Genomic DNA, 12,479 nt, shown 5'->3' on the forward strand with positions numbered 1-12,479 from the left:
AGCCTAATTCCGATGGCTCCCCGTATCTTGATTGTTTGGACAGTGGCCCAAGAACTGAAGTGTAATCAGGAAGCCTCGTCTCCCCTGATTGATGTTGGCCCCATTGAGGGGGGAAGAAAAAGCTCGGCTGCCCCAAGCGCGAGATTTATGATGTAAGTGTATTCCCTTTGTCGCCGAAGCCGTACATGAAATATTTAAATGCAATTCGATGATAATTTATTTTCAAATTGTTTCCCCGAAAGGTAAGTGGATAACTTGAAGCAAGACCTTCTGATACATTTTAAAGGAATATACAACGTACGATTTGAGTTTATTGGGAGGAGGCAGCAATTCACTTTTAGGCTGATTTCGCAACTGCATCCGCATGTTAGTCAATCGAAGTGGTAACAAGTGAGTCTCGATTGCAGCCATTCATTCACTGGGGACTTTTGGCTTTTCATCTGGCTCAATTAGCGGTGGCAATTTGCCCATCGGCTAATTGGCTTCACTCGCTTGGGACTTTGGCTTACTTTGTGCTGCCCTACTTGGTGGGCCCAAACTCAAATTACCACTTAAGTTTGAGCTATAATTCTGGCCATTTTTTGTGATTTCTAGCAGTTTGCACACTTTAAGAGTTTGCGTCAGGAAGAAGTCTAGCAAGTGCATATTTTAAAGAGCATTTCCCGCTTCGGCATCTCGGAAAACTGCTTTCGCCCCCTCCTATTGGCAATTTAAATCGCTTTGAATCAATCACGAACGATTGCCTGGACTCAGGTTTAGAAGTGGGTGAGTTTGTTGGTGGGTGAGGAGGGCGTTGCCTCTCATCTGACTGAAATCCCAGGTGGCAAAGCTGCCTCCGGAGCATTCTTTGCATTCTGCTTTATATTTCCTGTGGCAATGTCTGTGGTCAGCTGTCCCTCCTGCATACAAATGTCCTTCCTCTCAGTCCCCAGTTCCCCCATCCCCCAATCCCCCAATCCCTCTTTGTTTTCCGGCTGCTGCAGCTGGCGCGCTTCCTTGTTCGCGCAAATAAAATGCAAACAGAGTTTGTTTCATTTGCGTAATAAAATATTTATACAGGTATTTAGTTGGCCACGAAGCAGCAGCGAAAATTAAGCGAAATGCCGCAAAAAGCGCTGAAAAAGCGAGACAGAGATGGAAGAAGTATGTTGGTGGCCAAAAAATGTGAGCCGCGTTCCTTTAATGAGCCCCCTCCCCCACACACACACACACACACACACACACACACACACAAGGAAAACAAAAAGCGGAGAACAAAAAACGTCTAGACGTCATTTCTCAGTGGTGTTCTCCGACGGTTGCTCCCCTTCTCCGTTTCTCCGATTCTCCGTTTCTCCCAGCCCGTGGACATGTTAGATAAATCTGCTCGCGTATTTCTCGCAGCGATTTGCCATAGCTCATGCAGAGAGATAGATGGAGAAACAAAGAGAAGCTGAGAGACTGGGAGAAAGGGAGAAAGAGAGCCAGTGAAATTGCCTTCATTTATCATGCGGTGGGCCAGCTAACCGCATACCCTGTAAAGTCCAGCAGAAATCAACGAGGTATGCACCTCATCACACAATTGTGTCCGGCAATGGAATCACTCATTAATTCGTTGTATGTCCTGCGTGTTTGTTTTGAGTGAATGCTATTGATCTAGTTAACGCCTAACTTTTAATTTTAAACAGGCACAGGTGTAAAGTAATCGGTACTCTCCAGATCGAGTCCTGGCCATCCTCCGTCACCAAGGACAATTGGCAGCTGACACTCTGCGGTTGATTGGCTGCGGCTGACCACAGAATTTTGTGCACTGACACTCCAGCGAAGCTTGTGAGACACCACACATTTGCTATTATGCACCATTAGTTATTTGCGGTGTAACGCATACCATGTGCATCATCTAAAAAATTAATCGAGTGCTCGATTGCCGCATTAATCACATGAAAATAGAATGAACTTTAAGAGCAATCTAAGTTCTTAGTTCTGATTAACTTGCTTTTGCTTACAGTGCATCCTCTGGGGAGTTCTGTGTTGATTACAATTAAATAAGAGATAGCTTTAGTTAGTTTCAGTTTGAAGCTTAAGGACCCTTCCATCAAAGGAGCATTTCTATTTCTATTTGATTTTTATATTTAATTTCAACACCGACGCATCGCATCGCATCGCATCGACCAAGGCCGTAAATTTCCGGTCTGACTTGGCCGTTTTCTATGCCACTTTCCATCCGCCCCCTTGAAGCCGAATCCTCGTGCCATTTTGCCAATTTTCCTCCGCAAATTTTTCGCTTTTAAGTTGCTCACGTTGCGGTTGCAACTGCGACGTGCTTTATCGCAGTCAGACGTTAATTAATCTGCAACGCCTGCTCGTTGCATTGTTGTGACTGCAGCATCTTCGTGACCTCCGCTCAGCCATCTTTAGCCCCTATAACGCCTGGAATCGCCTCGGCTCCCATCCAGCAATGACACGATTTTTTGTAAGCCAAAAAAGTGAGTTTACATAATTCTCGATGTGCGAGTGCGGGCAGGTAAACAAAAAGCGGGGGCATCAGTGCCACCAAATCCTAACTAGCCGTGGCACACAAAAAGCGCATTTTAATGCGCGGTCAAACAGTCAGGCAATGTCTAAATTCGAAATGTCAGAGTTGTCAACTGCGAGCAACGAGCGGCGAATAGCAAACACCAAACAGCAAACACCAAACACCGAAAGACGAACACCGAACACTGAACAACGACAAGTGAAGCACAGCACAGCACAGCACAGCACAGCACAGACAACCACATCTGTTGTTGACAACAATTAGAGTTGCACACACAAATAACGCATAATAATAATTACGAAAAGCTTTCAACTACTTTGTCATTCGCCGCATTTGGGCATGAGTATCTCAGTATCTGAGCATCTCAGTGTCTGAATGATTTCCAGATTTGTATAGCCAAATCTGAATCTGAATCTGAATGCGAATCGCCATGACCCAAGAGCCAGGGACCCGGGTCAAGGGTCAAGAGGGCTTTTGCAGCATGAGTAGGCTTAAAATGTGTCTGCCAAAAAGGGCCCAAAGTCGAAGATATAACCACATAGCCACATAGCCACATAGCCACACTTTGCAAATCGTGACGCGGCACAGCCATTTACCTTGACCCACTAATGAGGGTTCTGTTTTTAGTCGCAGCAACCTTTAAATGATGAATTTGATGAGCCAGGAATCTTTTCCGATGGCAACTAGATGCCAGCCATGATCAAAGTTATAAGGAATATACCCTGTTAGAACTACACTTTAAGACATAGTATAGCTAGTACCAACTTTGAGCTGGTGCATAAACATTTACGCTTAATCCAAAGACACTGCGGCACAGGGCTGCACTCACATTTGGCTGGAGATAAAGGATGCCAAGGATGCGGAGAGCGAAAAATTGTCAGCGCGAATTACTGACACATTTTCGCAAATCGGGGAAATAGTGGTGAAAAAAGGGAGCATTGATAGTAATTGCAAGCAGCATGCACAATTGCAGCTCCTCGCTGGCAGCTTACGAAAAACGAGACGCGTAATAAATCCATAATCCGAGGCGACAATTTGAATCATTGCGCTGTAAATGCGTTGCGCTTTCCGTGGGTGGAGCGTTGGATGGAGGGGGGGTTGAATGCTCGGGGTGAAGCCACGGGTTCAGGGGTCACAGCTGCAGGCACTCGAGCAGCAAAGACAAGACAAGACAGTTGCTTCCCTTTGCTTACCCCCCTCCTCGCTGCTTGCTCCTTGCTGGCCTTTGTTTTATTGCATTTCACTTTGTCTGGCTTTGGCTCGAAAGCTCGACGCCAAACCCATTTTCGTCCTTTGGACGGAGGAGGGGAGCCCTCCGTTTGTCCCGCTCACGGTCCCTTGGAAAATGGCATTTTATGCTCCTTCGCCGCCGCGCCGCCACGCCCCCCGCCCCCATGCACCCCCATGCTCCTCGGTGTGTTTGTCTTTGCCTTAGCAGTTAAAATAATCATAATAAAAACAAAATCCAAGCGCACAAGCACAAGCGAGCTGAAATCCCCAAGAAGAAATGTCAACATTTGCCAGCCAAGTGCACTTGCTCCAGCTCCATCTTCAGCTCCATCTCCACCTCCATCTCTAGCTCCATCTCTAGCTACAGATTCAGATTCATCCAGAGAGCTGGAGCTGCTTCGTGCAGCAGAGGCTGTCTCCCAGGACTCGTCTGTCGGCTTAGTTGGAAGTTATCTTGATCACAGCTAAACAATCGATTCAATTTGAACTTAATGGAGTCCTGGCCGAAAAGTGGGAGCCAAAGGTCAGTCGGAATGGAGATGCGAGTGCTCCAGGGAACTAGTATTTGCAGACATGCCTCAAATATATATGTAATATTTGCATTTCCGAATGTGACGATTTCCATATAGCCAACGAACAAATACCACCATCATATACTCGTACTTAGGTTCCCAAAGATCAATGGCCCACTTTCGATGGCTTGATTACGAAAGTCTAAGACCTAAAACAACCTGCTCTCTTTAATGGGGCAGTGAATCTCGATCCAGTGAAGTGGTGGTGCGTGAAAGACGCGTGTCCTGGATGCGGCATGCGGAGATTGAGGCGACAACACTAATGATGTGTTGTGACCTGGGGCGCAGTGCAATATGGACTGGATTATTGGAAGTCGCATTTACATATGGAAAATGGCAGCCCCTGCCTCATTTGGGCGCATTTAATGAATGCAGCTTGCCAATGGTTGCAACAATGTGGGAATCACATTTCCTCCTCTTGTTTGTAGCAGTACAGTTCATGTCATGGCCATATAAGCGGGGACAACGGCCAATGGCCAACGGGCAACGGCTGATTGACATATCGTGCGAATGGCCATTGAACCCCCGACCGACCAAAGGTAATCACACCGGCCACATGACTTATTCAGCGCCCCAACTGGCCGGTGCCCAGTAACCAAGTGACCAGTAACCAAGTGACCAGTAACCAGCACCCAGGTACCCAAGACCCCACACTACGGCCCGGAATTAGCTATGGCCGTATAATTAGCACAATTTCGGGGGCCAACGTAGGCCACTCACACTGAAAAGAGAATGTGTGGTGGTCACCTTTTTCATTGCCCTCTGACCTGCGTAACAGCCTACACCCGATCAAACTGTTGCCATTAAATGGTGTCTGTATAATCGTCGTCCATAGAGTAATATGCATATGCATGGTGCTAGCTCAAGTGGAGCTCCTTTTCTCTCTGTGCACTTGTCCTGGGGCCTCGTTCGAGTATTTCCATATGACATGTTCGTCTCCCTCGTCCGGATCCGGAACATAAATGCTCCGTCCTGTCTTGGCAAGGCAAAATAGCTGGAGGAGGGTGGAGTGGGTGGTCGAGTGCCTTTATGGATTATGGATTGTTTATTGGGGCAAGTGTCAGAATTGAGGCACCCATTTGTCCATGGCTGATGCGAGTTCTTGCCACAATGAGGGGCTTTTTTTTCGATTGCTGTGTGCTCAGGATACGGGCTCTTCAAGCTGAGTGATTTGTTCAGCTGGCTGGGCTAAATCGATTGCGCTATTTGAATGGCTTTGCTTGGGAAATCAATTATAAGATACCATATACATATAACTTATAACCCAACAGTGCGCTATTTGTTTAGAAAAAACCGAGCTGCTTTAACAGCTTTAAGGAAGAGAAAAGAGCTGAGGAGCGTTAGTTTAAGCGCTTGGAAAACCTCTCACCAAACCTCTTCCTTTGTATCTTGTGGATCTCCTTGTGGCCGTGTGTGAGATAACCAAAATCAAGCCGCAGCCGACTATTTTGCATACGCAAATAAAAGTAAATAAATTGAAATTCGTCAGTGCCTCCTTGCCTTGCTGCCTTCCCTTCCATTTACTTGTGTGTACATGTGTATATAGGTACATGTGCGTATATGCACATGGAAATACACATATTTTCCCCTGTGCATACAGCACGCATGTAAATCGACGTTTTACAACACAAATGCCACCTGTGGGGCGGCCTTTTTGGGGCCCTCTAGTTTGGGGTAGTTTGGGGTAGTTGGCAGCCTAAGGGAACAGTTTCTTTTCTATCTTTTTTGGTGCCGAATGGAGGGTCTCGTCGGCTGCACATCCACAACGTTTACAAGTCAACTAGTGCAAGCAGAGCTTCCGTTTGATTTCTGATACATTAAATATTTGCTACAAAGTTTTCAGTTTCTATTGCTGCCTAGGAACTTAAATTTTAGAGAAATCCCCAGTCGGCTTGTGAGCGCCAGACACTTTACATTTTTATTTATTGGGGAGAAGAGTGCCGTGGACTTTTTGGCAATTGTTATCCGTGAAGTGTGCGGCGTGGTGCCCGCTCCTGTTCAGCATATATACAGATTTTCCGTTTCGGTTTATTGGCAATAGCATTGTTAAACATCGGACTCTCACCCTCGGTCCTCCCACTTTGGGATCGCCAACCAAATCGATACAGTGGCTTCTCGCTTTCCCTTTCCCTTTCCCTTTTCTCGATTTTCCCACTCGATTTTCCCACTCTAATAAGTGGGTGCCCAACTACAACTGTTGGTGGCCGTAAAAAATCGTTAAAGTGTTTAATCAATGGCTCTGCCTCGTTGGCGCAATGGAATGAAATTAAGTGTCATAAATCATTGACGGAAATATAGGTGAGCTTGCTTTTATGGGCCACCTGGGCCTTGACCTTTTCTGTGGAGTCACCAGGAATATTTTGTAAATAGAAAATCCCCAGAAGAGCGCCTGCTTCCATAAAAGGCTAAAGAAAAAAAGAAGCCAAGGAAGAAATTAGAAGGTACGAAAATGGTCACTGCAAGGCACAGAAAATACATTAAGCACATTAAGCACAAAAAGCCCGTCAAATGGAAAAGTGGCCAAGAACAGCAACAAAAGAAATTGCCTGGCAGGAGAGCTCACCTGCCGCCAAGCCAACATCATTGGCTGGCTCACCTCAGCTTACCTTACCTTACCCCTAACGTGGTCACCCAAAACAGTCACAATAAAATGCCAACTGCCAATAAATGCCAATAAATCAAACAATTGAGCGCGGCCAAGTTGTGTGACGCCGTGCGCCAAATAAGTCCAATCTCCAACCTCCAACGTCCAACGTCCAACGTCCAAATGTTCCATGTCCCACGTCCGATTGTCCCATGTCCAATGTCCGATGACCGATGTGGAAGCGAACAAAAAGCAGGCAACCAACTTCTGAATGCTCCAATATAGTGAGCAGTGAGCAGTGGAGAAGTGGGGCAGACAAAGAACAGCGCATTGAGTACACGGATTGGAACTCAGGAAACGAGACACACAATGTTGCATGTTCCTTCATTCTGAAGTGATAACAGGAATCAGGTTTAATTAGACTTTAGAACAGAGCACTACTTCGTGACCAAATAGTAATATTATATATTTCTTTGCTTTACAAGAGCAACGTTTAAATTTACATGTACAACATGTACAAGGATGACGACTTGACTGGGGATTTGGCATCCAACTGACTTCCGAACAATGGATAATGGATGGTAAATGCTCGAACCATTGATCCATCAGATCACCTGCTTGATGGCTTAAAAGTCATTGTGAAAAAATACCGAAAATAACTAAAATGCGATTGATTCTCAATTGGCCTTGGCTGTTGAGAACCTACAGAGTGTATATCGACTTCACAGTCGATCCCTGCTTGACCTTGGTGTCCTTGTGCAACTGGTACTTCAGCACATACACGCTGTCCATGCGAAGACCCTCGCGCAGAATGCGCCCAATTTCCAGGACAGCAGCCTCGTTTCCCCCGTCTGCTGTCCAAATGGAGATCTTGTTCGTCTTGCCGCGAATGTTGACCACGGCGCCGCAGAGTGTGTCGGCGTGCTCGCAGGCCTCTCCGATCAGGCAGAGCATGGAGTCCATCCAGAAGTTGTCCAGATCCGGCTTGGTGTTCTTGTTCAAGTTGATCACCCAGCGACCGCCATGCACATTCGCCTCATCCTCCCACATGGGCCGAACGCCCTTCTTGAACAGACAGTAGTCGCTGCCCACCTTCAGCTCCGATGGCGGCTTGATGTGGGTTATCAGGCTCCAAAAGTTCTCGACGGTGTCGAAGCTCGTTACCTCGTGCAGCATATCCTCCCAGCTTTTGGTTCGGTCGTTCTCCAGATACCACAGAGTCCAGCAGCTGTTGAGTGGATGCTGGGGCTCCTCGGGCTCCTCGGGCTCCTCGGGCTCTACAGATTCGTCGTCCTCCGCGCCGGTGGTCAGATCCTCCTCGCTGGCATCGCTCAGTGACAAATAGTCTGGGGAATCGGCGAAATCGTCCACCGCATCCTCTTCTTTGAGCTGCGGATACACAATCTGATATATCTTGGGCTCCAGCCACCTGTTCAACAGCTTCTGCTCTGACAGCTGCTTCTCAATCCTCTGCTCTAGATATTTTTGCTCTGGGACCACCTTCTCCTGGCCTTTCTTCTCTACTGACTTCTTGTCCTGCAGCTTCTTCTCGACCACATTCTTCTTATCTTGCGCGATTATCGACGACTGCTCCTGGACTTTCTTCTGCTCCAGTCCCCTTTCCTTCTGCAGGACCTTCTCCTTCTCCTTCGCCTGGCCCTGGCCCTTCACCTTCTCCTTGTCCTCCTTTCCCGTCGACTTTGCATCCTTGGGCTGGTTCTTGCGCGACTCCTTGTGGCTTTCACTGCTCCTGCTCGTCTGACTGGGAGTACGAGGCGCATTCTTCTGATTCTTCTTGCCCTTCTTGTTCTTCTTGCTGGCTTGGCCCTGCTTTGGAGGCTCTGGAGGCGTCGTTTTCTTGGGAGCATTCTTCGGTTCTTGAGTCTTCGCTGGTTGTGCAGTAGATTGAGGGACAGCAGCGGATTGAGGAGCTGCAGCTGTTGGAGTGACATCAGTTGATGGCGCCACTTTTTGGAGGCCTTGTGTGGGATAATCATTGTTGCTTGAGCAGCTCTTGAACATCGTCTTCGGATTGGCGAAGTTCTTCATCTTGTAGAAATTTTTGGGAAACATGGCGGCTTGGCTGGTGGTCGGAAACAGCTGTTGGGTGATATGGAAAAGGGAGGTGGGTGTTACTTACTTCTACTCTACTCTACTGCTTGGTTGTCTTTAATCCTGCACTTTACTGGTGTTGTGTTCCTGGCACTACCAAAACCTCAAACAGATTGATCAACTTTTACGTTAACAGGAATCTCAACACTAACTATTCTGAACACCAATCATTATACATACATATGTGCATTTAAAGAAAATAGATTCGGTATCGGGAATCTTTCATTTCGTAGCTTTCTGTACATAGCTTCATTGATCTATAAAGCCAAACACCAATGCGTTTTAAACTTCCAACTAATGAGACAAACAAGCCAAAATTCCCATTTTTTTCGAAGAACGTGAGCTGGAAATTTTGGCTTCAGAAGCACGAAAAGAAAAGAAAAACTGACCAAGACCAAGGGACGTGTGCAGAAGTTGGCAACTTTAGAAACAAATATTTACACACCCTCGGACTGAATGATTTGAGTGGGTGCAAAACCCCAAACACACGGGTGCGAGGTAACACATCACGCATTTCTTATTAGCCGGGTCAAGTTGTGCCTTCTCCTTGGAAACAGTTACGCTTGGACTACCGTTAACCCGGTCCGCAGCAACCGAGGGAAGTGCGATTCCCGATTTAAAGATTAAATAGTAGGACTTCGAACTACTTACGCATTTGCTGAAATCAGTGAGAATTCCCTACATCTACGATTATGAATCGGACGAGGGAAACTTTAGGCAATCGCAACACTTTTACTTCGAACTTCGATTTGGCTCTGGCTGCCATAAATTTAAATGGGGTCAAAAGGACTCGAATAAATGAGTGAAAAATGTCACAATCAGAATCTGAAATCGGCAACAGAAACAGAAACAGAATCCGAGGCGTGCCAAATATTTGAGCGCCTTTGAACTATTAGGCTTTTGGGGTTTGGCAAGCAGGTTTTGGCCATTTCATTTGACCCGGTTTTGGTTTAATGGAAAATCTGTGTCTTAACCGCGGACAGCAGTGCATACACATATCACTTGGCATAGCTTATGAATTATACGGATGGGGGAATCTCCTTACTCGCAACTGCCATACAAAAAAGGGAAAAAGCGAAGGCGACACATTACAGGAGATTTTGCTACTTAAAAGGCGTTTGGGGATCCCATTCCCGACATTTCCAAATGCTCTTTTAACTTAAATGACAGGGGAAAGAAAAGCAGGGCCAAAACACTGGGTGCACTGGGAAAAAGTAGTGTAAAGTGGACTCAGATCAACACACGCTTTGGAACCTTGTATGCTAGTGTCCTGCAGCGATCTAGATTCATGTCACCTAATAATTTACTTTTGGCGTAAGTCGAGATCCCAAACAAAAGTCACCAGTGATTTTTCTCAGTTCCCACAAAGCAGTTTCGCCCTTCTCAGTTCTTGTCGATGCAATTTTTTATTTTGCCCAGCAACCAACAACCAGCAGGCAGCAACCAGCGCCCAATGTGATGTAAATATTGCATTAGACGGGGCCAAAGTGTTGAGCAAATTTATTGGCAGCACATAAATCGAGGACTCGCCCTCAACGGGTCGGTTGCTTGTCGTCTCTTGAAAAATGAAATGTTCTAAAGGTAAATATGCGCACAGCGAAGTGGCACTCATTCAGCTGAGTGTTGGAGGTGGGAAGTTGAAAGCCGGAGGATTTCTTTGCTGTGCTCGCCTTCTGTGACCTGTGACCTGTGACCTGTGGGCCATCGTCGCTGGCAGAAATGCTACTGAAATGTTGAAATGTTCAAATGCCGGCTGCTGACTGCTGCCTGCTGCCTGCTGCCTGCTGCGTGCTGCCTGCTAGCTGCCCCGAAAAACTGATGAAAATGCAAAAATGTTGTTCCCAGCCCTTGCCTTTCCCCCCTTCCTATCCTTCGGCTGCTATGCCAATTTTAATTAACAAAAAACATGAGCAGCTCCCTGTTGCGTTGTGTGTGTTTTGTTTAGCTCTGTTTTGTTTTGTTTTGTTCAACTCAACTCAACTCAGTTCTGTACTATTCTGTGCTGTTCTGTTTTGTTTGGCTAGTTTGAACTTTGTTCCCCGTATCCTAGCATGCCGGTTGAACTAGCCGGGTGGGGTGGTGGGGTTAAGCAGGGGGCAAGGGCAAACTCCGCCACCGCCACCGCCACCGCCTCCACTTCCTTCAATCCGCTCAATTGCTCTGGCCCAACTTTCTGCATACTTTCGGGGATTCCCAGTAAGCGGCGGCAGCCAATGAAATTTAAGCTGACCCACAGACAAGACGTTTTCGCTCAAACCCTTTGCAACATACATACATGTCGAAGGTGGGAGAAACCCCACTAATGCCCCCAAGTCCATAAATAGTAACTTCGGATCAGATCGGATCGGATTGGATCGTATGTACATACACACAACTTACCTAACGCTCTGCAACTATCCGAATATCGCTCAGGCCAATCAAAATATATGGCAACAAAGAAATCGCAAGGGTTTTTCGAACAAAATTTGAGCACAACTCAATTGTTCTTAAAACGAAATCGTCCAAAACTGTTGTATGTTGCTAGGCTTACTATGCACTGCAGCAAACGAGTGCCAGAAACAGGCACTTCTAACTTTTCGTAGATTGTGCTTGTGCCTTGCGTTTCCGTTTCCGGTCCCACTTCGGTTATATTCTGCATTTTTTTGTTCCCATCCTGCTGCCTATAAACTTCCTTCCCAGGGATCGCATTTCCCATTCGCGATTTCCCTAATCCCAAGCCCAAACCCAATCCCAATCCCAATCCCAGTGCCAGTGCCACTAAGCGCTCCTGGATTAGAGCGAAAGCATTTAATTAAAAAGTCGCATCGCTTTTGTTGCTGTGCGCTGGCATAATTTGCATGCCAACAACACTTTGGCCTGGCTGTTTGCTCATATCATTAATTCGCAATTTGGCCAAATAATAATGAATATTTTCATCTTGTGTCGCTTTTTGCCCCTTTCAGCGTGGCTCTGAGCGTGTTTTTGTGCACATTTGTATATTTGTTCATGTCCGTTCACATTCGAATGTTTTGCGTTTTGTGTTCTTGTGCAATGCAATTAATTAGAAGTGGATAAATGGTGCATGAGTGTGCGCAAATTAAATTAAATTCTATGTGCATTTTTGCATTCTGCATTTAGCATTTTGCATTTTTGCCGGCGAATGAATCGACTGGAATCGCTTTGAAAAAGTCACTCGGAGTTGAAATGCAAACACGGCATTCTCAATTCATTGAGCATTATGAAAATGCACAAACTGAAATTGAACCATAAGTGCGGGAATTATCAATTCAAAATGCTAAACCGTGTAAAATATTTAAAGAGTTGTTAACAGTTGCATTACGCCAAAAAGCCGCCCATAAACCAAGCACCCAATAGACAATCAGGGGGCGGGAGTGACGGGGAGTTCACCTCCAACCCGTCCAACAGTTCGTGGCCAACTGAAGCAAGCCGCTCGACTTGGCCTGGCCAAAACCTGCTCGATCAAACA

At 46.4% G+C, this 12,479-nt stretch overlaps 1 protein-coding gene across 2 annotated transcripts; it reads right to left on the reverse strand.

Annotated features, from left to right (window-relative positions):
- Positions 1-7,342: 7,342 nt before the first annotated feature.
- LOC120457162 (RNA polymerase II degradation factor 1) lies at positions 7,343-11,537 on the reverse strand. Of its 2 annotated transcripts, none has more exons than XM_039644438.1 (2): positions 11,393-11,537; positions 7,343-9,001 (listed from the first exon to the last, which is right to left on the reverse strand). In XM_039644438.1, the coding sequence occupies exon 2, from the start codon at positions 8,972-8,974 to the stop codon at positions 7,604-7,606; it is 1,371 nt and encodes a 456-aa protein (XP_039500372.1). In that variant the 5' UTR covers positions 8,975-9,001; positions 11,393-11,537; the 3' UTR covers positions 7,343-7,603. The 2 variants fall into 2 exon arrangements, with proteins under 2 accessions (XP_039500372.1, XP_039500374.1); XM_039644440.1 differs by lacking the exon at positions 11,393-11,537 and adding an exon at positions 9,042-9,166 and having other exon boundaries at positions 7,343-8,984.
- Between the last annotated feature and the right edge of the window lie 942 nt (positions 11,538-12,479).

Source organism: Drosophila santomea, chromosome X, assembly GCF_016746245.2.
Source record: "Drosophila santomea strain STO CAGO 1482 chromosome X, Prin_Dsan_1.1, whole genome shotgun sequence".
Classification (NCBI taxonomy): Eukaryota; Metazoa; Arthropoda; class Insecta; order Diptera; family Drosophilidae; genus Drosophila; species Drosophila santomea.

Excerpts from the sequence above, each read along its gene's own strand:
- LOC120457162 (XM_039644438.1), bottom strand. The coding sequence starts at position 8,974 with ATGTTTCCCAAAAATTTCTACAAGATGAAGAACTTCGCCAATCCGAAG.